We start from the raw sequence: 23,011 nt of genomic DNA, 5'->3' as shown, positions 1-23,011 counted from the left end.
ATAGCGGCGGAGGTGTCCGAGACCGTTGTAGGCACCCCAACGCTTGATTATATCTAATGAAGAATTGTTCCAAGTTTTCTATCAAAACGAAATGTTCCTCCCATAGTCATACCAAGATATTTACAACAGCAGTCAAAACGTAAACTCGTTCACCTCGGCCAAAGACGGGAGTGACGAGGGAAACGCGACTTGCCCCACAGCAGTTGATCCAACATGCTTAGGAACGTATAAGTACGGTTGAGAAGCGCAAATCGGACGCCTCGGCATGGCCGAGAGTGAAAGAGGAAGCGATCAACACGTCTACAGATACGAACGCTGTCGCGCCGTAACCCCGATTGCCTCGGCCAAACCGAGAGTGACGGGGACACAACGACCGATACGCTAACATGTTCACAACAGCGGTTGGGAAACGCAAATCTGACCGCCTCGGGCGGTGGAGGAAGCGACCGACACGTCAACATGTTTAAAAACGTTAAGTACAGTTGAGATACGCATTCTAACTGCCTCGGCCAAAACCAAAGGTAGAAACGAAAGAAAAAGCGCTCAATTAATAACGAAGGAAGACAACTCAGACAAAAATGAGAAAAAGACCTCGGCCAAGCCAGAGGCAAAATAAACAAACTCTTATTAAAAATGTTTACAGGTAATACAAGGAAGAAGTCGACGGCCGTCCTCATAGGGATAGCCTAAACACTACCTACCAAAGTTTACAAAAAAGAAGGAACAGCAAAAGGGTACAGACATAAGACATGAAGTGCCAAAAGATGGCAGGGAGGAAAGGCTTAATAATTGGCCCCGAACACCGGCTTATCCGAGATGCCGGGTGAACCTCGTGACGACCGCCCGTCTCCCTATGCCTATTGCTTTGCTCGCCACCGGCGAGATCGGCAGATCATCTTTGGTGGGCGACCCGAGCCGACTTGGCGGCTTCGGCTTTTCACCGCTTTAGCCTCTCGCTTCCTCCCCGACAGCCTTCGCCTTTTCGATGGGCCGCCTTCTCCGCAACCTCCTCTTCCTCCTTCTTCACCTTTGCCTCCTCCGCAGCCTTCTCCTCCGCGGCCTTCGCCTTAGCATCAAGCTTATCATCAAACAGCTCGTCAAATTTTTGCCACGGGAAAGAGCCTTCAGGAAAGAGCTCTCCGATCACTTCCCTGGTGGCTTCTTCGGCCAGGTCCCGGTATTGGGCGCACATGTTAAGGAGGACGACGCTTTGGAGCGTCTCAATGTCCTCCTCCCTCTAGGCGAGGATAGCCTTTGTATTCTGTGTGACTTCGATCAAGCCGATACATAGACTTCCATTCTTCCCTCTTCTTAACAAAGAAGTCAAATGCTTTCGAAGCTTGTCACGCTCCTCCAAAGATCTTAGCGGCATCGCCTCCCCGGCCTCAACCTTGGCTCTCTCGGAAGGACGCCTTTTCAGCGTCCTCCCTAAGTTTTCGCTCGGTAAGGACCGCCTTTTCAGCCTCAACCTTGGCCCTCTCAGCTTCCTTCTTCGCAGCAAATGAGCTCAAGCTGAGCCGCTCAAGCCGAGGGGCGACGCCATGACCTTTTCTTGCTCCATAATATGAGCACCGCCATATCACCCACTTCGCCAAAGATCTTTCTAATCGGGCGGGGAAGGCTTCGGGAGGAGGAGACGATGGCGGCATCTTTATCACCCGTCTGCGCAGTCGCTTCTCAATACGCCGTTCAGTGGGGACCGGTGAGACGGCGGTGGTTGATCTACAAAAATTCGAGACAAAACATCCATGTCAACGTTCATTGACATGCCGAGAGCCTGTCATCGTGAACGCCTAATGAACCAGCTAAATCTGAACCACAGGTTAGATCTGTACCAGGCTTGGCCTTCTTGGCCGGAGGACCCATTTCTTTGCTGGTCTCGGTAGCAGTAGCAGCAGTAGCAGTAGCAGCAGCGGCAGCGGTAGAAGCAGACGCTGTCTCTTTCCTCTTACGTAAGAGAGGAGATTCCTCTGCCACGGTGACCTCCTCATCGGTAATATCGACGACCACCACCGTCTCCTTTTGGACTGCAGGGATTGGAGGTTGAACCGAAGTTGACGCCGTCGCCGCCGAAGACGTTGCTTTTCGCTTCCGGCGCGGCACATTACCGGCAACCTTCGCCTGGGCCGCCGTCACATCTAGGGCCTTCAACTGCTGATCCATGAGGTCATTTGGCGCCGGTCTGCGATCACGTGTATCGGCCTTCGGATGCAACTCAACAACTTTTTTGTCCTTGTCAAGTCCCATCCTCTTGAGAATATCCGCAGACAGATCCGGGCCAAAACGGTCTGTAAAAGAAACGGAGCAAGAGTTAAGTAAAAGAAATAAATCAAGGTTAAAAAACAACAACATTAAAAGCAGAGATAGGCCTCACACCGACCCCACTCACCCTGTTCGAGGGCCGGTATGAGGCCGACGTGGCAGAGCGGCTCATCCTGAAGAATGATCTGCGTCGGGGGCATCCATCCCTTCGGCGTCCCATCCTTCTCAGCCTCAAACAGCTTCATCGCCCGCCTTTCGTCCTCATTGAGATGGACCCTAAAGGCGTCCATCTTAAGCTTATGCCGGGAGACATATTTCTCACGCTCCCCCCGACTCTCACACCGCAAATTGACGCGGCTTTGGAAGGGCCGGGGCAGTGGATAATCCCCTGGAACCTCAACATATACCCACCGTGCCTTCCAGTCCTTGCAGGAAGTAAGCTTAGGGATGGTGATATAACCTGGCTCGGTCTGTATGCTATACCACCCCTTGCCACCTTGGACTTTCAGTCGAAGGTGATGAAGCCGGGGGAATAGGTTCACCGTTGGGGCCTCCCCATTAAACTGGCATAGCCACACAAAGCCAACAATCGTTCTGATGGCCAACGGATGCAGCTGTGCCACAGCGACGTTCATTGCTTTAATTATGGCAGCAACGTATGCATTGAGCGGAAACCGGAGCCCATACTCCAGGTGTCTCATGTATACGCCGATACAACCCGGGGGAGGGCAACAGACGGCCTGACCCTCTTTAGGAATAACAATCCTATACTCCTTGTCGAAGGAGAAATGATGTTCGAAAAGCTCAGCACCAGAACAACTGGCGAACTTGTTGGTCCAAGCACGATCAGGGCCGATCTTACAGGCATCGCCGTGATCCAGGAGATGCGGCCTCTCCTCATCGGAATGAGTCCTTTCCTCATCATCACCATCATCATCAACATCATCACCGTCATCATCACCATCATCATCATCCGAGAAATCCTCCAAATACTGATCATCAACCTCAGGAGAAGGAGACCTAGGGCCCCCGGACCTTATCGAGATGGCGGCCAGTGCCTCCTCTTCATCAGGGCGCGACGGGGAACCCCCCGGCGCAGGATTACTATGTCCGGCATCAGCAGAAGACATGACAACGAATATTTAACAAGAAAAAAGATTGAAGAATTTGTTTGATTACCTTGGAAAGAAATGTTACACCAAGTAACGCTTCGAGAAATTAGAAAGAGAAAGGAACTTTGCGAAAGAAAAGCTAAACAAGAGAAAATTTTTTGAAAATAAAATGTGGAAGGCCAAAATGAGGGGCTAACTGCCCTATTTATAGAGCAAAGCCCACTCAATCCGACCAATCAGGGCAAAGCCCATGAAGCGTCAACCAATCAACGCCGAGCCACGTGTTAGGCATGCAGCCATGGAATGTCAATCGACAAACAGTTACAAAACTTCTTCAACACGCTCCTTGACAGAATGCCAATCGACGTATCTTCTTCAAACACGATCCTTGGTATCTACTTGCCAAATGGCCCGCTGTTCAACCAAGCTTGGCAGCACCGGCTGGGGGCAATCAAAAGCAGACGGCACTCACAACCTCGGTCTCGGCCAGCGGCATTCTCTTTTCACATTTGATGTCCATTACACATCCATGTGGAGGGGGGATGCGGTACGGCCTAAGCAGAACCAAGCCGAAGAAGAAGAGGCCGGGGCAGAATATTTTACTTGCGCAGAATACGCTCAACACTCATCGAAGGTCCATACCACGGCATAGACTACGCTGGGGGCAAATTGATGGGGCATATTCTGCACCCGCTGACCGAGTCAACATATTGAGCAAGGTCAAAGATATCCACAGCAAGTCAACACCTTGGACAGCCTAACCGACGCAGCCTGTCGGCCTGTCACTTGGGTCCGGGCTGGGCAACTAGCCAGCCGGGAAGCACATCCGCGTACTCACATCCAAGACCCCTCGGCATGGAGTCAATAGGGCCCGCCGGCCTGCCATGGATCCCTCGGCCGAGGGTAGAACAGTCTTTCCACCTGCTCTGTCACTTGGCCACTTGGCCACTACGTGACAAAAGGTGAAAGCCTATAAATACTCCTCAATCCTCATTGAGGAAAGGATCCGAAAATAATCAGTTAAACACACTAATCTGGTATAAAGTCCCTTATCTCTCTACAATATACTTTGTGCCAAGTAACACACAACTTAATCCCCTTTAAGTTTACTGACTTGAGCGTCGGAGTGAGTTCGCTCGGTACCAAGCTGAGCCCTCAGTTTGTTCATTGTTTCAGGAGAGACCGAAAGGAAGAGTCAAGCAAAGCCATCATTCTACAAGCTTACGTGGTAACAAATCTGCTCTGGAATTATACCCGGAACAATTATTATTACTATTAATATTGTTGTGGTTGTCAACTTGTCATACTGCGTGACCCACATTTCCTCATTCTTTACTCTCTACTTTTCGTCTTCTTCCGGAAAGCAAACAACAAAAACGCAGCAACAACAACCCAGACATAGCAGCTCCGCCATTTTTACGCTCCTCCCACCTCAGATCCCGACTTCATTCCTCAACCAAATCTCATTATTTTTGCACCAATAGCTTCCCCATCTCGTCCTCCTCCTTTATATACAAGAAAGAACCCAGCTTTCGTCCGGTTTCATTTCGACCATCTTTCAAGGATGCGGTTTCTGGGCTAATATCTTCCATTTTTGGGTTTAGAATCACCCTTTGATGGTTCCTTGGACGTTTAAGAGCTCATAAACAGGTAACGGTGATAGGTTACTCGACAATATGTCGGGAATTCGCCCTTCTTCCTCGGTTTTTGCCTTCATTTATCGTAAAGTTTCAACCTTTATATGTTTTCTCATGTGTGGAATTAATTGTGTTAAGCTTGTGGTCATTTTATTTGGTGATTAATCGCTCCCATGGCTTATTTGTCGTGGTTTTAATTTGTCGTCTTCGAAACACGAGCATTGCCTGTTGTCATTTCGAATTTTCCATATGCTTTCCTTGCTGGTTCTGGGCTCGTTTATGGCAGAGACTAATGGCGCTATCCCTGTTCTAGTCGTACTCTTTTCATCTCGAATTCGCCTTTTGGTTTTCGTCTGAAATTGTGCTTTTGCTGGCTGCCCTTCCTCTGGTATTCTGAGTTTTATTATAGTAGAATTGTGGTAGTCTTTCATGCTATAGTCGTACCTTTTTCCGTCTGGAATTTGAGTCGAATGGTCTGTTTTTGGGACGGTCTCGTCCTCTGTTCTGGGCAGTTGGAATAGGGGTGGTGTGGGCTGTGTTGCGAAGATTTGAGTACCTGGTAGTTCATGTCTAATGTGAACGGGTATGCGGGTGAGTAGGTTGCTTGCAGGTGGTTATGGTGGAGTTGATACTGATTTTGGGACAGTGTGGTACCAGTTTTGGGGCTTTGTTTTGGGGTGTGAAATAATTGTTGAGCTAAGGTTTGGTTGGGCCATTTTAGGGACTCGTCAAGTATGGTTTTGGCGCAAGTTCGAGTTATATTCGAAATAGCTAGTTAATTTCCGTCTCGTATTTTATATAACGTGGAGTAGAACGATATTTATAGAAGTTGGTTGGTATAATTCTTGACGGAACTTTCATTACTGGTGTGTACATTGGATCCCTTTATGCTACCAATATGAGGACCCTCTGAAGTACTGTATTCATATCTTAGCATAATTAGCAAATATACTACTCGTTTTATATATACCCATATTCTTGACGATTATACTATATTCATCTCTTAGTAGTTAAGGAGTATGTTAGTAAGCCTATCAATGAGTTCGTGAGCTTGACTGTGGAATTTGAGACTGATTTAGATTACTTATTACGGAGTATTTAATTACAATGTTTGAATTGAAAAAGACCCAATTTGCGTCTTCGAATTACCAAGTATATATAGTTATTACTATTGTGACAAATATTTATTTAATTGGACTTATTCTAGTCCATTCATTGAATTTCACATGGTTTCTTTATTGGGCTCATGAATGGGTCACTTGGACTTGTCACATTTTATCCCGTAAATTTCACATAACGTAAATTATGCATTATCACTCATTATATTTTATTTAACCGGCATGTTAAATTATAAAATGGAACATTCATTAATATAATACGAGTATGAGATATTCATTATAAGTACTTGTAAGAGTCACATTCTTGATAATGCCTTGTATTGTTCTGTTGTGAGAGTCTTGGTCCTATCGGATACTAGGGCCGAGCTATAAGCCCTCTAGTTGCGATATGATCGTCGGGATTGATGTTCCCATCCGTACTCATGGTGAGATGCAAGCCATGAGTATGAATGTGACATTAAAAGATCCCGTGTCATATGATGTTTGCATGATCATTCTTACCCCTATTGTGACTCAAGTGTGACGTTTTACATTGTGTGACTACTTGACATTCCTTATCTTTACCTCTTTCGGACCTTTGGTTACGAGTGTGTGCCATGTTTCCGGATTGGGTTATCTTTCCTCTTTCGGACCTTTGGTTACGGGTGTGTGCCATGTTTCCGAATTAGGATATCCTTCCGCCTTTCTTCGGACCTTTGGTTACGGGTGTGTGCCATGTTTCCGATTAGAGGTTACTCGACCTTTGGTTACGAGTGTGTGCCATGTTTCGAGTCTTGGATACGATTGGTATGTATCGTTTGTCGAATCGGGTGACGTCCATCCCGAGAGTCTGGATCCAGGTTTAGACTAGGACCGTATTATGATCGTCGTCCTACCAAGAGGTTGGAGTCTAGATGGTTTGTCTTGAGTTCATACTAAGTATATGTCTTACACTTGTTGAGTCGTGTCAATATGAGTTGGTTAACTTGGTTGTTCTACACCCTTGATTGCATATTCATTCTAACCTACCATGCCTATCCCATTAAGAAAGTACTATGTCTATCTCATCTTGATTATTCATTATATCTCCTTGTTCGTTATTGTTCATATATGATGCCTAATTAATATGTTTAATTAAGTGTTTGTTACTTGCATTTCGACATATTGTGGCTGGGAGAACCTTGAGTTACTCCCCACTGACTGTGGCGTTCATGTTTACATGAATGGTAGGTGGTGAAGACGCTTACGTGGGGAAGACGTGTGGGCTAGCGAGAACTAAACCCTTGGACCTTAGTTTCTAGTTTAGAAACCCTTTATATGTTTATTCGTGGGATATCTTTTTCCCGTTTTCTAGACTTTGGTTGTAATAACCTAAGTCTGCCTAGTATCGTATTGGTTTTATTTCATTAGTGGCACCCGCGTGCTAATCTTTAACTAGTATTTTAAAAATATTTTAAAATCTCATAAATTTCCGCTTTAATTTATTAGTTACATTTTCCGCTTTATCGCGGGGTGTCACATCAGCTTCCTCTTCCAGTCCTACCTCTAATTGGTCGTCACAATCCTCTCCCACAATTTCCACAGCAAACAATTGTGTTCCTTTAAATTTGCAGTTGTGGTTCCTGTCAAAAGGCTCACTACAGAAATAACATTCTCCACTCTTCTGTTTTTCCGCCCTATCTGCTGCACTAATAAATCGTGTGGGTCTTTGAGGCTGAGCAGGTTGTTTGGACTGTGAATTATGGGTTGTTGGGGTAGGCAGTAACCCTTTAGTTGCTCGCAAAAGAGTTTTGGAAGGGTATGGACTTTGGGACAGACGTTGCAGTATGTGAAAAAGTTTTAGGGGTAAACTTTGAAGCAGACAAGGTCTCCTCCTGCAGCCTAGCATATTCAACTACAGACGCTAAAGTTCTTGGTTTGAAGGCTCGCACAAAGGGTTTCAAAGAAGCTTTCAGACCACTCACAAAACTGTCAAGAAAGTATTGTTCAGGTAACAAGGGGTTTCTCTGCAACATCAAACCTTTCAAATTCTCGAATGCATCCAAATAATCATCAATGGAACCAATTTGATGCAATTTATTAAACTCTTCAACAACATTGCCAGCAATTTCTTCCTTAAATCTTGCACACAAATCCACAATAAAATCATCCCAATCCACATGAGGTCTAACAACTATATAACTGTTAAACCATGATTCAGCTCGTCCTATCATGTACATACTAGCTAAATCAACACGTTGATTCTCAGGAATTTTGCACAAATTGAAATATTTCTCACACTTTTTCATCCAAATACGAGGATTATTACCATCGAAAGAAGGAAACTCAAGTTTTGGAGTGAATTTGAGATTATTTTGATTACCGTGGTGAGAAGATTCGCCATTTTCAATTACAACATCTCGACCACTAATCCCCTTTTCTTGCTCCTGCGCCTTTAACAACGCCATGATTTCTCCAAGAACCGAAGATTGCTGCTCCAATTTCTGCTCTAAAGTCGAAATTCGTCCCTCCATTGCTGTTTTTAATTGTTGTACTGTCAATCTTCTAGTTGCAGGTGCCAGTTTAGGGTTCTAACAAATTTGGGGAAAAATCGTAATTGTAATGTGAATTGTGCGGAAGCGATTACAAAGGATCAAAAAGCTGATACCAATGATATAGAATGCAGGAAACTACCTTGAATTGATGGAAGAATTAGGAGTTTCGAGGTTCTATACACACTCAACAGTCATAGAAGAATTATAGAGAGAGATAGAAATAGTTGAAAGATTAAGTTTGTATTGAGTTTGTGTATAAAATGATGAATGAATCAATTACAATTTCTGAGTATCGCTTATATATCACAATTTGACAGCTAATTCCTAACTAACTGCCAGCTCACTTCCAACAACTTTCATAACAACTTTTGGCGCCAAACCCAAAGTCTGTTATTCAAGTCTATTATTTAGTTATTCTGTATCAATGCAGATTTGTGGAAAGGAAGTTATCAAACTAATCCGTTTTACAATAATTGGCGCAAGGCTGTTTTTGATCCGATTAAGCGAAATGTCCTTATAAATATGTTTAATAACACCGAATAAAAGATGGTTTCTTTTATTAAATCGAATATTAGAGATGAACAATTCTCTTATTTTTCAAAGTTTACAATTAGGAGGCCCTCTAACAAAAATGTATTGCCCTTTATAACTCCCACCACCTATAAGATCCGAGACCTTATAACATTCCGGCTTAATATTGAATGCTTTAACTTGATTTCCTTCAGGATCGAGTTTTTCGCGAGCCTTGTAATAATAATGTAACCTCTTAATAGGGGTGAGCAAAACCGGATATCCGATACGGTTTTGGAAACCGTATCGGATATCCGGTTTTTTAAAGCTCATTTTTTAGTATCCTTATCCGATACGGTTTTTTTTCGTATATACGGAAACCGTATATCCGGTATCTGGTTTTCAACCTCAGTTATGTAATTTAATATATTTTTATTTCTTTTCTATGTGTGATTGTTGATTTTTTTAGTAACTTCAAAGTGTTTCAAAAAGTTATAGGAGTAAATAAGTTATTAAATTTAATACTAATAAGGTTTAATCACCAACAGATTGGATATTTTGTGATTTATGTATATATTTTAATATTTTATTCTAAGAAAAAGGCAACCGTATCGGATACCGTATATCCGGTTTTATATTTTGCCGATCCTTAGCTGTTACGGTTTTTAAAGAACCGTATCGTATATCCGGAAATTCGTATCGGATATCCGGAAATCCGTATAATTAAATTCGTATAGCGTATCGAATACGTATAATAAAACCGTATCGTATAATTTTGCACAAATTCTTATTTGTGACGGAAGGTATCCGTCACAAATAAGAGACGGATACCATATCCCCTCACAAATTACCCATTTGCCTTGAGTGGGGGAAGCACATGGGGGGACCCTCCTTTGTCCCCTCTACCCATTTCCTCTCACAAACTACCCGTCGCAACCCGCGACCCGTCGCAAGCAAGACTTACACATAATTTTGCTCAGCCCTACCTAATATAACAACTTTTTGTTAATCCTTCTTTACGGAAATGAATGTCCATTTCCCATGGGTGGAGCAGGTTCCGTTTTAGAGGTTTGAATAATTCCGCCCCACCCGCTAAACTTCTGAAAAGTTCTTTTGGGTAGTATCCGAAATTTATGCCTCCAAGTTGATCCACCAATTTCCGTTTTCAACATCCTAATCACAAACATCAGTTATTGTTTATTAGGAAAAATACATTGATTATTCTTTATTTGAAATGGTCAAATTTGACCGGTAGAGATTACCTCTCCCATTTTTATGTCCCATCTTATGTCATATTCTCTTAAGATCTTGACACATCATACTTGAAATAATAAAAATGGTAATATTATATCTTAAAGTGCTAATGTGTCATTAGGAGAAGTAATGGGACACAAGATGAGACATAAAATGGGATAGAGGATCTGCTCTGAAATTTGACGGAACTATGCAACTAGTTTTCGCAGGTCGTCAGAAACAAGGTCGTCTAATGAGTTTGAGAGGTCATGTTCATTGTTCAATATATCAATTTGAGGTCCTAAATTATTAGAAAATCACTCAAAGCGATGAATTTCCTTTTACTTTAAAATTTCGTTATTAGTGTACTTTTAAAAACCTTTTGAACTTGCTAATCAACCGTCGTCGTTACAAATATATAAAAAGTAGGAACTCAAAAGTACGTGCTTAATTTTAACTTTATTTAAAAAATAATACTCCCTCCAATTCACAATAAACCTCCCTATTTCCTTTTTCGGTTATTCACAATAACCTCCCTATTTCTTTTTTTGGTAAGTGTTTGTGTGGTCCAAATTTAATTGTATGGTGGGATAGTGTATTTGTGTGGTCCAAATTTAATTTTTGTGCCAAAATAAAATGTGAGGTTTATTATGAATTGAAGGGAGTAATTTAAAAATCACATAAGCAAGCCTGAAAAAACTTGACTTCATAACTCGTAGTTGCTTCTCAAGTTCCGTTTGTTGAACTCGTGTCGAAACTTGTACTAAGCTAATAGCTAATAAAACAGCCCAAAATTTCATTGAAGACGGCACGTATCCGTCACTTCGGAGTGACGGATACCATTTTCTCTCACAAATGACCCAAATAGAGGAGAGATGGAAGCACATGAGGGTGCCCTCACCTTATCTCCCCTATCCGTTTTGTGAGTGGTATTACCCGTCACTTGCTCCGACCTGTCTTCAGCAAGACTAACTAATAAAACAGTAAGGATTCTTAATACAAGTACAATTAAGGAATCCATTTTCTTAAAAGTTAAGGTACTTGTGTAAGTTTAGCATACAATTGCCAACATATATAGTCTAGTGATTTATGTAGTTAGGATCCTCTTCATTACCTTAAAAGTAATGGATGGTTTATTATCTTTAATAAATTTATTTTTATATATTATTTCTCCATATATCACCAACCATTATTAAAGTTAGCTCCGTTTAGATCGTTTTTGGATAATATCTAGATCGTTGAAAGGTAATAAAGAGGGAAAGTAATTGAAAAGATTCAGATTGTGATTTATGTTGGACACCCTTAGATGTATCTCTTTGGATTTTGGTCTCCTTTTGGTAATTTCTTAAAATGAGATCCTAGTGATTTAATTTCTTACTAAAATGTTGCTTTTGGATAAGAAAAATAGTTTCTTTTTCAGAAAAAAAAAAAAAAAACTATAGGAATAAAGAAAGATCGAATATATCAGAAGAAGAGAAAGATCGAATATATCAAGAGAAAAGAAAGATCGAATACATATGGATTAAGGAAATTAAAGAACGAATATACATTGGTTCAATTTCGTTTTTGGTATTAAAACATCAAGAGTTCAAGAAAAGAATAATTTGACATTTGCAGTTGGACGTTTGATATTATACTGTACTATAAAGAATAATTATATTACAAATCATGCTGATAACAAGCTGGGGGTGTAGCTCATATGGTAGAGCGCTCGCTTCGCATGCGAGAGGCACGGGGTTCGATTCCCCGCACCTCCACTTTTTTAATGAAAATTTTATGCAGAAGCCCTACATACAGTCTACAGATGATACATCTTGTTTAAATGAGTAGTGTATGCGTTATCAAATTTCTTTTTATGCAGGGCTAAAGCCTAAAAATAAATGTTACTTACACAAAAACGGCTTCTGAACTTCCATTAATTTCCATCTCAATTCTCGATTGGAATGATTGATACTCATACCGTGGTTGGATTACCGGCAAGAGTTGTCAATTGTCATAAAAATACGGTTATAAAACTGTCACATACAAGAATTTGTCGTATATTCGTACCCCTGAGCGATATGAGATTGTCGGGAAATGTAAAATAAGCAGCCTACTGCCTACTTTATCCCTCGAATGATCTGCAGACCGTGATCTCAGCACAGAGTTTGAAATAAATTAACATAATTCTAAAACTAACAATTTTGGACCAGAAGAACAACTGAATTAAGTGTGTGTTTAGCAGCATCTAACTAATAGTACTAAACTAAATCTTGATTTTAACCACCATTTAGATTTAACATGCCTTTAATGCTTTCTCCTCCATCCACCAGAAATAGTGTGTAAACTTGATTGATTATACAGGGGTATGATCTGGAGATTTGATTAAATGTTCTTGTGTTTCTTTGATCTGACACAATCCCATGTGAGACATTATCCTCTGGGGCCTGCTCTTGCTCTGTTACATACATTACCCTTTTTATCCTTATTTAAAACTACAATATCCGTTTTAGATTGAAAACGAGTCAAATATGATACTTAAGAATTAACAAAAAGTTTGTCCTATATATAAGTGGAAATATATTTGACCGTTTTCATCTTAAGGCGGATAATGCTTAGCATCTTCCGTTTATTGGATATTGTCTCTCATTAACCCAAGAAACCGGCTAAAATAAAAGTGAACCCTTATTACAAGTTGTACAAGTGCTATAGAGGGGATCAAATTCGAGCTTCAACCCAATATAGAAGAGTATTTCAAATAATGAGTTCTACAAAATAGACAAAAACCATGTTGTGCAATGTACAACTACTGACTTCGGTGTTAAAATCAATCGTAGGATGTTATTAGATCGTTTAGAATCAGGTAGGATCGCATAAGATCGATAGTAGGTTCGTAAAAGGCTTATTTGTGTTCTAATTGAGAGATTGTTGTTTTGTACTTACAACTTTAAATATAGGTATACTAATGTATATACGATTATAAAGATTTTCATATCATGAAATAAACTTTTAATGTTATACATCACGTACTATACCCAATTTTTTACATAATCTTATTTATCCAATCTATTTGTAGAATCTTAATCTAATTCTTCGTTCCGATCCTACCATTTTATCTTCGATATAAAGTGACAACCTTAATTGACCCCAACCCTTTCCAATCTTTATACTAGTCCATAGTACACACAATGATAAAAGTCTTGATTTTGTAGTCAAAGTTTATTCTTCAGGCAACTGAAATACTAATAAACAATGAAAACACACAAGATACAAGTAGACAAACACCAAACATCCCAAAAATTCAGTATTCCAAAAAAGCAGCATTCTTGATAACCCAAGGAAAAGTAACACTTCCCTCAAAAAGCAATATTGTGATTTCACATACCTAATCTTTCTATTTTCCTCTTTTCATTGTTGTTTCTTAAACTTTAACCATTTTTTGTACCAAAATTTCCAACTTCTGTTGCTTCATATCTATCTATTTTCCCATTTTTCAAGACTATGTATGCAACTTGAGAGAATTGTGCTGAATTATCATCAAACTTACAGATTTCTGAGGATTGATAGAATCAAAGTTAATGGATCTGCAGAGAGTGAGCTTGTTTATCACTCTTTCTGCTCTTTTGTTTGTGACTGTTAGAGCTGGAGATATAGTTCATCAGGATGATAACACTCCTAAAAAACCTGGTTGTGAAAATGATTTTATTTTGGTGAGTTTTTCTTTTTATTTTCTGGAATTTCCTTGTTTTATGCTGTACCCAGTTGCTATTTTGGTGAGTTTTCATCTGGGTGTTTCTCAAAATTTGAACTTTCCTGCTTTAGAGATGTGAATTGATAATTGTTTGTCGCAAATTATAGAATAAGACCGTCTCAAGGTAAGAAACCGTCGTTTATTGGTTAAACACTCATTTATTAGTATCAATAAGTTATAGAATAAGACTGTCTTACAATATAATTGTTGAATTGTTGCAGTATTTAGTTTTCATGCTGTGGTTTTGATTATTCACCATAGTTGTTTGGATAGTTCTGTCAAAAACCTGATTTTTGTGTATTGTGTATTGGATGGCTGTTTGTATACTTTTTTCCTGGTGCTTTGTAGAAGGAGATATGATGACAGTTTTTAGTTTACGAGTTTCGAACCTAGATCATGAGTGCCACACCTGTTTGTTTACTTCTGAAATGAGGAAGTGGTATACTCATGGCTTCATATATTCTTTGATGTATCATGTCAGAGGTCCTGTATTTAAGTATGAGTATCATTGTGGTCCTATGTATGTCAAGTGTGTATTTCATATTATGCAATCCCATATTTAATATTCTTTGTAATACAAGCTGGTATGTATTACATTTTCGCTCTCCTTTTTGTTTTTCATTTTCCCTTCTCTTTTCGCATTGTGAGGTGTGCGTTCACCCAGGGACGGTTCTAAAGGATGATTCATGTCAACCGACCCCAAATCATTTTGGGATTAAGGCTCTGATGTTGTTGTTGTTGTAATACAAGCTGGTTGACTGTTTGCCCTAAAGGATGAGGAATTTTCTAGACTATTTAAAAACTGAGTTGCAGTCGCTTCGATGGTGGTGAATACTAGTGATCACTTATGTTTCTTTGTTACTTGTTAGGTGAAAGTGCAAACATGGGTTGATGGGAAAGAAGCCGATGAATTTGTAGGTGTTGGTGCAAGATTTGGCAAGACCATTGTCTCCAAGGAAAAAAATGCTAACTACTCTCACCTCACTCTATCTAACCCTCCCGATTGTTGCAGTAAACCAAAGACTAAGGTTCCCTTCAATCACCCATTTATCGTTGCACTTTGAAAATGCACTTTTCATCTTTCTAGGCTGACCATATTATTGTCTAATAGCTTTCTGGAGACGTCATAATGGTACACCGAGGGCACTGCAAGTTCACCACCAAAGCAAATATTGCAGAAGATGCTGGTGCATCTGCAGTTCTCATTATAAATGACCAAAATGGTAATACACACGTCTTTAATGCATAATTAGCTGAGACATTTCCTAAGCGTTAACATGTTATAGGCTTCGCTACTTAGACTCAGCTATTATGTGAAAATTTTTCGTGGTTTTGGTTTAAAAGGAAATGTCCAAGAGTCACGGTCATATCAAAGTGGGAAGTGTTGAACGCAGGTGCATGAGGGTAACATAGGTTATATAGGCTAGTAGCTTACACATGATTTGTACATGCCCTGGTACTGCTCACAATTACTGAATTACCGTTGTATGCCAAAGATAAAAGTGTTGGACGCTTAGTATGCATGCAACTGAACTTGAGTGGTCGTGCAGTTAGTTGGTTGATGTTTCCACCTCATAAGGGCTCATTTCAAGATAAAAAATGTTAGGATTAAGGTGGTCATACTAAAAATTTGCTTTGACTTTGACGTGTTGTTGTCGTTGCTAATGTTTTTATTGATCTAATGCTGGAATGAGCAAATGTTTACTACGACTATTTGTTACCTATGGTATCTGTGGCGCTGAAATAGCTTTTGGCTTAGACAGAAGTTAGTTGTCAGTTATTTACTTATAATTTCGTTGGGGCGTTGGGAAGAGGAGAAATTAATGACGCTGTCAAGAGGGTACTGTAAGAGTTGCTAATAGAAACTGGAGTTAATTGGGGCAGTTATTGTTCAACATAAGGAATTAGTTTTATTGGTCTCGGCTTCCCGTTACATCCTAGTAGGAACAAGGTGTAGATCTGCACATGCTATGGTGATTGTAAGATGACCCTCTTGTGGAAAAGTATATGTACGAAGTATTAGTTTGGGAGGAGGAAGATTTCATTTGGCAAATTTGTGGGCTTTACCCCTTATGACAGTTCTGTTGCTAGCTGATTTTTATGATGGTTTGGATAGTTGATTGCATATCTTGTACATGTTGTAAACCAACGGATCACTAAGAAATAAGAATGCTCTAAGACCATATAGTTTTTCAAGTTTCAAATGAATTATATTATAATACCTTTTCTCCTTTTCTATTTACCGCATAGAACTTTACAAGATGGTTTGTGAACCGGATGAGACTGATCTTGATATACATATCCCGGCTGTCATGTTGCCACAAGTTGCCGGTACAAGGCTGGAAAAAATGCTATCAAATAACTCCTCAGGTTAGCTTCCCCTTCCTAGTCTGGCAAGAGCTACGATTTGAGCTATAAATTATTCTTCTTTATCATGTTTCTGTTGTGTCCAAGCTCTTCTTAAGCCACTCGGGGAAAGGAATAACGTTGCATTCATTTCTGAATTTCTACAATTTTGCCCTTTTCCAGTATCTGTGCAGCTGTACTCTCCGAAGCGTCCAGTAGTCGACATTGCCGAGGTTTTCTTATGGCTAATGGCAGTGGGCACTATCCTCTGTTCATCGTACTGGTCTGCTTGGAGTGCTAGGGAAGCCGCTACTGAACATGAGAAGCTACTAAAGGTAAGTGGTTAGTCATTTATTGTCATTGGCTAGTATTTCACATTGGTGAATTTACTGCTGAGTGGCTGAGTATTTTTGAATGCAACTATGTTACTCCGACTTGCCAGTAAGTGTCGTACGCTACATGGTGTTGGAGTGTCAGACACAACGATTTTGTGAAAAATTCCTCATCTTTGGCCGAAAATGAAGTGTGATCATATCAGAGTGTCGGGCATGTGGCACACAGCCAAAGTGAAGAATCGAAGTAACATAACATGCAGGCATAGAAAAAGTTCCAGCCTTAGTATAGCCTTTCTGATGTCTGTGCTTATTTTACCTTTTAAATATTAATTGTAGGATGCTTCAGAAGAACTCTCAAATGTGGGCTCAGGTGGCGCGGTGATCATCAGCACAAAGTCAGCAGTCCTGTTTGTTGTTGTGGCTTCGTGCTTTCTTGTTATTTTGTATAAGCTGATGTCGTCCTGGTTAATCTTGGTTTTGGTGGTACTGTTTTGCATTGGCGGTGCAGAGGTGAGAAATTCGCTTTCCTAACCTATTATAGGAGCAATCTTCGTGTCTCTCTTGTATAAGACATTTGTAGCACTTCTCTGTGAGTTGATTTCATAAACTTAGTTTGCTGACTTGCTAGCTCTTGGCATCCATGTGGATCATTTTGACTTGTGATCTTGTGGTTACATTGATATAGAAGTCGAAATAGGAAGGTTGTGATCTTAAGTTAGCTATAATGATGGCCGACTTTAAAATTTTAGCTCGTTTTAAAATAGGAACGTTGTGCAATGTAGCATTTTAGATGTCCATATTGCATTTTACGAACATTAAAATAAAGGAATTAGAAAGTCACTCGACCCTATGTAGATGTTAAGACAGTTTCTCAGGAATTAGAAAGTCATTTGATTTACATTAAAATAAAGGAAGCCATCTTTATTAAAATTGGAGTGCTGTAGAATATCATATTTACTTGTTACAAACACAAATTGCGTTCATTTTCAAGAAAAAACAAGACCAGTATAATGCTGAGATTTTCATGAGACTGACGGTTATTCTGAGTCCTGCTTGTAGCTGTGCATGGTAGTTGACTTGTACTCTTTCTGTCATCTATTACAATATACAGAGTATGTTTGGGTTATGTCTAAAATGAATATAGTCAGGTATCTGATGTCACCAGATGTTCAATAGCCAAATAAATAATTTGTAAACAAAACAAAGATGAAATATGTCCTATCTTCATTGATAAACTCAATAACTCATTGATTCTAAGTAGATTTGTTTTTTTTGAATGTTTCAGGGTTTACAAACATGTCTAATTGCTTTGCTTTCAAGGTATATTTGCTAAAACTTTGAGCTTATCACTATATGCGACCTGGGAGCAATTCATCCTTGCTAGCTTTAATGTCATCACATGAGTAATTGACTGTTTACGATGCAGATGGTGTGAACCCTTTGCGCGGTCATATGTGAAAGTACCTCTTCTCGGAGCTGTGTCATACCTTACCTTGGCTGTTTCGCCCTTCTGCATAACATTTGCGGTCCTTTGGGGAGTTTATCGCAACCGTCACTTTGCTTGGATTGGTCAAGATGTGCTTGTAAGGAATTCATTCCTGAAATGTGTAAAACCTATTGGTCATATACTTTTGTCAATTAGTGTGAATTTTTAATTGTGGTTCTTTTCTTGGTCACAGGGAATTGCCCTGATAATGACAGTTATCCAAATTGTTCGAATTCCCAATCTCAAGGTAATTGCTTGCATCAAATATACTGAATGTGAGGCATTACCTTTCTATTTGTACAAAACTGTCAAAAGGTTACCTAAAAAAGTTCGGGACTTTATTTGCGAGACAACCTAAAATAGAAAGTATGAATATTACTATGAGACAAGGAGTTTTGCGTTATTGCGAGTATTTTATTTTTAAATGTACCGACAATTTTAGTTTATCACTGTGCTGTTCATGAGTAACTTTACGGTGAGTGAAAGTGACTGAAATTATACTTTTTGTTCTGCGAATCAGGTGGGTACAGTTCTCCTCTCATGTGCTTTTCTGTACGACATCTTCTGGGTATTTGCTTCAAACAAGTTGTTCCATGAGAGTGTGATGATTGTGGTAAGTTATCCTCTTATTTAGTTAAAACAACATTAAAAAAATCTCTGAATTGCTATTACCCAAGGTTTAATTGCAAGCTCTCTTTTTTATTAGGTAGCTCGTGGCGATAAAAGTGGAGAGGATGGTATTCCAATGCTGCTAAAGATCCCGCGCATGTTTGACCCTTGGGGTGGTTATAGCATTGTTGGTTTTGGTGACATCCTTTTGCCAGGATTGCTTGTAGCTTTTGCCCTCAGGTACGAAACTATGAACTATTCATTTCTTTGAGCGAAACATGGACTTTTAACTTATAGTCTTATGACAATGCTTGATGATTTGGGGAACTAAATAATACGGAGTAATCAAGTTGTAAAAATATATATATATATTTTTTGTTTCAAAAATAATTTTTCAATTTCAATCGCTATTGTAGCTAGTGTTAACTCCCAACCATATGTTTCCCATATCATATAACTTGCATTGTAGCTAGTGTTAACTCCCAACCATCAAAACCACATCCACCCCCTCAAAATCCCCATTGGATTACTCCGTACTCCGTAGTCCTTATACCTTCATACCAACTACATGAAGAAGCAAATCTTAAACATTCTCTCATACATGGAATCACATTTAAGGTATAATACGTATTCTACAATAAAATACTACATACTCCGTATCTTTACATTTTTTTTATGTCTTTTTGTGGTATTTGATAAGACAAAGTCTAATTTAAACTAGTTTATTAAAAGGGTGACTCAATGTTACTTTGTTAGGCCAAGTTGGTGTTAATTACACATCTTTTAGCAACAAAAGATGTGTCTTTGTCTTTCTTACAATACAAGTTTTAGAATACAAGTTTATCATCGGGTGTCGATAATAAATTACAATACAAGTTTTAGAAAACATATAAACTCAACTTAAAACCCTTTACAAAATTATCTTACGTTAGTCCCGTGTGTTAGTTCAACGAACGACTAGTTATATACAACGACACTATATATGTATACCTTGTGATAAAATAGACAACAGGGTCGTTGTAGTATAGTGGTAAGTATTCCCGCCTGTCACGCGGGTGACCCAGGTTCGATCCCCGGCAACGGCGTTTTTTTATGATATTGATTATTGACTCTCAAACTGCTAAACTCACAATTTTACAACACATGCAAGATGCGAATTAACTTAATAAATTTGACATTTTAATGCAAGTGAAGTTAAAAACGACTTGTGACCAGGCGTTACCAGGAGGGCAATTGGCTTAAAAGAATAAAAGTTCTTCACTGTAAGCTAGAAGATACTATATCTGATACTGTACCTACTATTATGTGTTTGACAGGTATGACTGGTTGGCCAAGAAGAGTCTTAGAGCGGGATACTTCTTGTGGGCAATGCTTGCATATGGATTAGGTAAACAAGATAGTTTTTTAGTATTATCGTTTTAGACATCTGTGGTATGCCCCGGCCTCGGACTGGGGTAGGCCTACGCCTACCCGTTTGACCTAAACTTTTCAATACTTGAAAAAGAAAAATTGCATATCTTCAGATGGTAATTTTGCTCTCTTCTGTTCCTTGACTCAAGTTGCATAATTTATCATTCTCCTGTTTCTCTTATGGCTGAAGCCGTTTTCATAATTCATCAACAGGTCTTCTCATAACTTATGTCGCACTGAATTTGATGGACGGACATGGCCAACCTGCTCTACTTTACATCGTGCCTGCTACGTTAGGCAAGTTATCTTTTTTTTTTTGTTTTCTGGAGAAGCTTGTATCTGAATTCTGTTCTACTAGCATTTTTTTTTTTGCACCATTTGGTATAGTCCGAATTAAGCCGGGTAGGCCCACAAGAGAGGCAATGCTCCTCCTCCGAACTTGCGACATCTTGTTAAGCTAGATCAACCTCCTACCCTTTGATAAAGCTTGGGGGTTCTATTAACATAATTTGGTCAATTTGGACATACAAACAGAAGTATATATCATATGAAATGATTTTATGTGATTATCAGGTACTTTCCTGATGCTGGGAAGAAAGAGGGGCGAACTCAAGCGTCTATGGACAAAAGGAGATCCTGAAAGACCGTGCCCTCATGTGCATTTGCGTATGGCTGATGAATCTTCCCACGATTCGTAGACGGCCTTGCACAGAAACTTGCAGGAGAGGCGGTCAATTTTATGTAATTAGTACATCCGACCTCCCTACCCAGCAATTTGCGGGAGCCATTGAGGCTTGAGTAATGTTGTTGTAGTATTGGAAGATGAGTTTGTGCCACCGGGTGGTCGGGTGGTGCTGCAGTCAGTACCGCAACTGAAATATAATGTTATATCAATATAAATTTGACCCTTCCACTTATATTAGTATTTGTAGGTACTAAAACTGAGCATCATTCGGTTGCGCTCTAATAGTATTTGTATAGCTGATCTACTAAGCTCGTTAGTCCTGGCCCCCGAGGCTTTTATCTTATGGTGCCTCGGCCTAGGAAAGTATGTATACGGTTTGCCTAATTTTCCGAACAATATTTTGCTGTTATTTTTCATGAAAATGAGCTTGTGTAAGGTATTTCTAGATTAAGAAATTTGCAGACCTTCTATTGTTTCTGTATCTTTTGGTTGCTGTGATTTTTTCTAGGTCTTGCATGAGATGTTCTCGTACGAATACGTCATGAAAACTTTTGTGAATAATTCAGCCAGATACGAATTACACCCCAATACACCATGACTCCATGAGTAATTCTATCAAGGCTAAAACCACAATATGTTAGTACACATACATCATCGCGCTGCACTCATGCCTAGTTGCCTACCACGCCACCCTTGCATTGACCATGGCCGAAAAGCTCCAATTACAAGTGAATCGAGGAGTATGATACCGCCCTGTGCCTATACTCGGATATATGGATATTGCACAGGAAAACCCATGCGCGCTCAATTAGACCTGTCAAACTGGTCGGGCCAACCCAGCTGCGACTAATGACAGTCACAGGTGAATAATAATTAGTAGGGTGCTACTATGATGGATGAGGAAGCATGTGATGGTTCAACTTCTAGCATTGATACTACTTCAACAAGCTCCAAAAAGAAGCGAAAAAGTGACAGTCTAGCGGATGCGGTTACTCAGGTTGCTAACACACTCAAATGTTAAGTTGAAGCTAGACTTAAAGCAACTCCAACTTTGGGAGGAAAGAGATATTTGATGAGGTTTCCAAAGTTGTTGGCATCCTCCGTCCTCAAGTTCTACAAGCTGTAAATATGTTCGTGGAGGCACCGGTGAAATTTCAAGTTCTCAAAGACCTTCCGAGTGATCAAAAATTAGATTGGATTTTTGCTTTGTCTTGATGAGCGTAGTAGAGCATTCTAGTTGGAACCATACATCGATTTTGATTATAGTTGGACAATTTGCTGCAATAACACGTTTGTAATTAAAATCTATGTCGAATGATTATTTTGTGTTGCGGAAAATTTTAGCCTAAAACCTTGCAATATGAGTTAACTACTTGGAAATTGAGTTTGTATCAAATTTGGATTTTCAAATTCTTTGTATTGCCAAACATAGAAATTGGATTTCAAATTCTAAATTTCAAATTCTTTGTTTCCCAAACAAAGAATTTGAATTTGAGAATCATGATTTCACATTCCTAATTTCAAATTGGTCATTTAAAATGAAATTCAAGTATCCAAACGGGGTCTAAGTGGATTATACATCTGATGTAGTATAAAATTTTTGAGCATTAATATAAAATTTTTGAGTTTTAATCTAAAATTTTTGAGTTTTATTTTAAAGTTTTTGAGTTTATTTACTTAAACTTTAATCTCAAAAAGTTACATTATAACTCAAAAAAATTACATATAAGCTCAAAAAAATTTGATTTTTGACATCATAAAACTAAAATATAATTTATAAACTCTATAATACTCGAAAAAAATACACAAAAACTTAAAAAGTCATTAAGGCTCCGTTTGGTAAAACTAGCTGAAAAACTACCTGAAACCTGAAAAGGTAGCTGAAACCTGAAAAGGTAACTGAAAAGGTAGCTGAAAATTATGACCTGAAAAGGTACCTAATTTTTTATTAAAACTGTTTGGAAGACTAGCTGAAAAGGTAGCTAATATTTGGTCAAATGACGTAAAAGGACATGACTTATTATT

At 39.5% G+C, this 23,011-nt stretch overlaps 2 protein-coding genes and 2 non-coding genes across 4 annotated transcripts; 3 read left to right on the top strand and 1 right to left on the bottom strand.

The window, feature by feature from the left end:
- Positions 1-7,877: 7,877 nt before the first annotated feature.
- Positions 7,878-8,621, bottom strand: LOC141638304 (uncharacterized). Its single transcript, XM_074447707.1, has one exon. It carries the CDS (start codon positions 8,619-8,621, stop codon positions 7,878-7,880), a length of 744 nt encoding a protein of 247 aa, XP_074303808.1.
- A 3,448-nt stretch (positions 8,622-12,069) lies between these two features.
- TRNAA-CGC (transfer RNA alanine (anticodon CGC)) lies at positions 12,070-12,142 on the top strand. Its single transcript has one exon. It is a non-coding gene; the product is annotated as a tRNA-Ala (tRNA).
- Positions 12,143-13,596: 1,454 nt separating this feature from the next.
- Positions 13,597-21,447, top strand: LOC141638369 (signal peptide peptidase-like 2). Its single transcript, XM_074447764.1, has 14 exons — positions 13,597-14,074; positions 14,985-15,143; positions 15,227-15,338; positions 16,366-16,485; positions 16,645-16,796; positions 17,133-17,306; positions 18,082-18,116; positions 18,223-18,379; positions 18,476-18,529; positions 18,803-18,895; positions 18,989-19,131; positions 20,208-20,278; positions 20,515-20,598; positions 20,875-21,447. Exons 1-14 carry the CDS (start codon positions 13,943-13,945, stop codon positions 20,997-20,999), a joined length of 1,611 nt encoding a protein of 536 aa, XP_074303865.1. The 5' UTR covers positions 13,597-13,942; the 3' UTR covers positions 21,000-21,447.
- TRNAD-GUC (transfer RNA aspartic acid (anticodon GUC)) lies at positions 19,905-19,976 on the top strand. Its single transcript has one exon. It is a non-coding gene; the product is annotated as a tRNA-Asp (tRNA).
- Positions 21,448-23,011: the final 1,564 nt, after the last annotated feature.

Source organism: Silene latifolia, unplaced genomic scaffold, assembly GCF_048544455.1.
Source record: "Silene latifolia isolate original U9 population unplaced genomic scaffold, ASM4854445v1 scaffold_20.1, whole genome shotgun sequence".
Taxonomy (NCBI): domain Eukaryota; kingdom Viridiplantae; phylum Streptophyta; class Magnoliopsida; order Caryophyllales; family Caryophyllaceae; genus Silene; species Silene latifolia.
This window is presented reverse-complemented; position numbering and strand designations above follow the sequence as displayed.

Excerpts from the sequence above, each read along its gene's own strand:
- LOC141638369 (XM_074447764.1), top strand. The coding sequence starts at position 13,943 with ATGGATCTGCAGAGAGTGAGCTTGTTTATCACTCTTTCTGCTCTTTTG. Across the intron at positions 16,797-17,132 it reads AACATGAGAAGCTACTAAAG|GATGCTTCAGAAGAACTCTC; the intron begins GTAAGTGGTTAG and ends TATTAATTGTAG. Across the intron at positions 17,307-18,081 it reads TTTGCATTGGCGGTGCAGAG|GGTTTACAAACATGTCTAAT; the intron begins GTGAGAAATTCG and ends TGAATGTTTCAG.
- LOC141638304 (XM_074447707.1), bottom strand. The coding sequence starts at position 8,621 with ATGGAGGGACGAATTTCGACTTTAGAGCAGAAATTGGAGCAGCAATCT.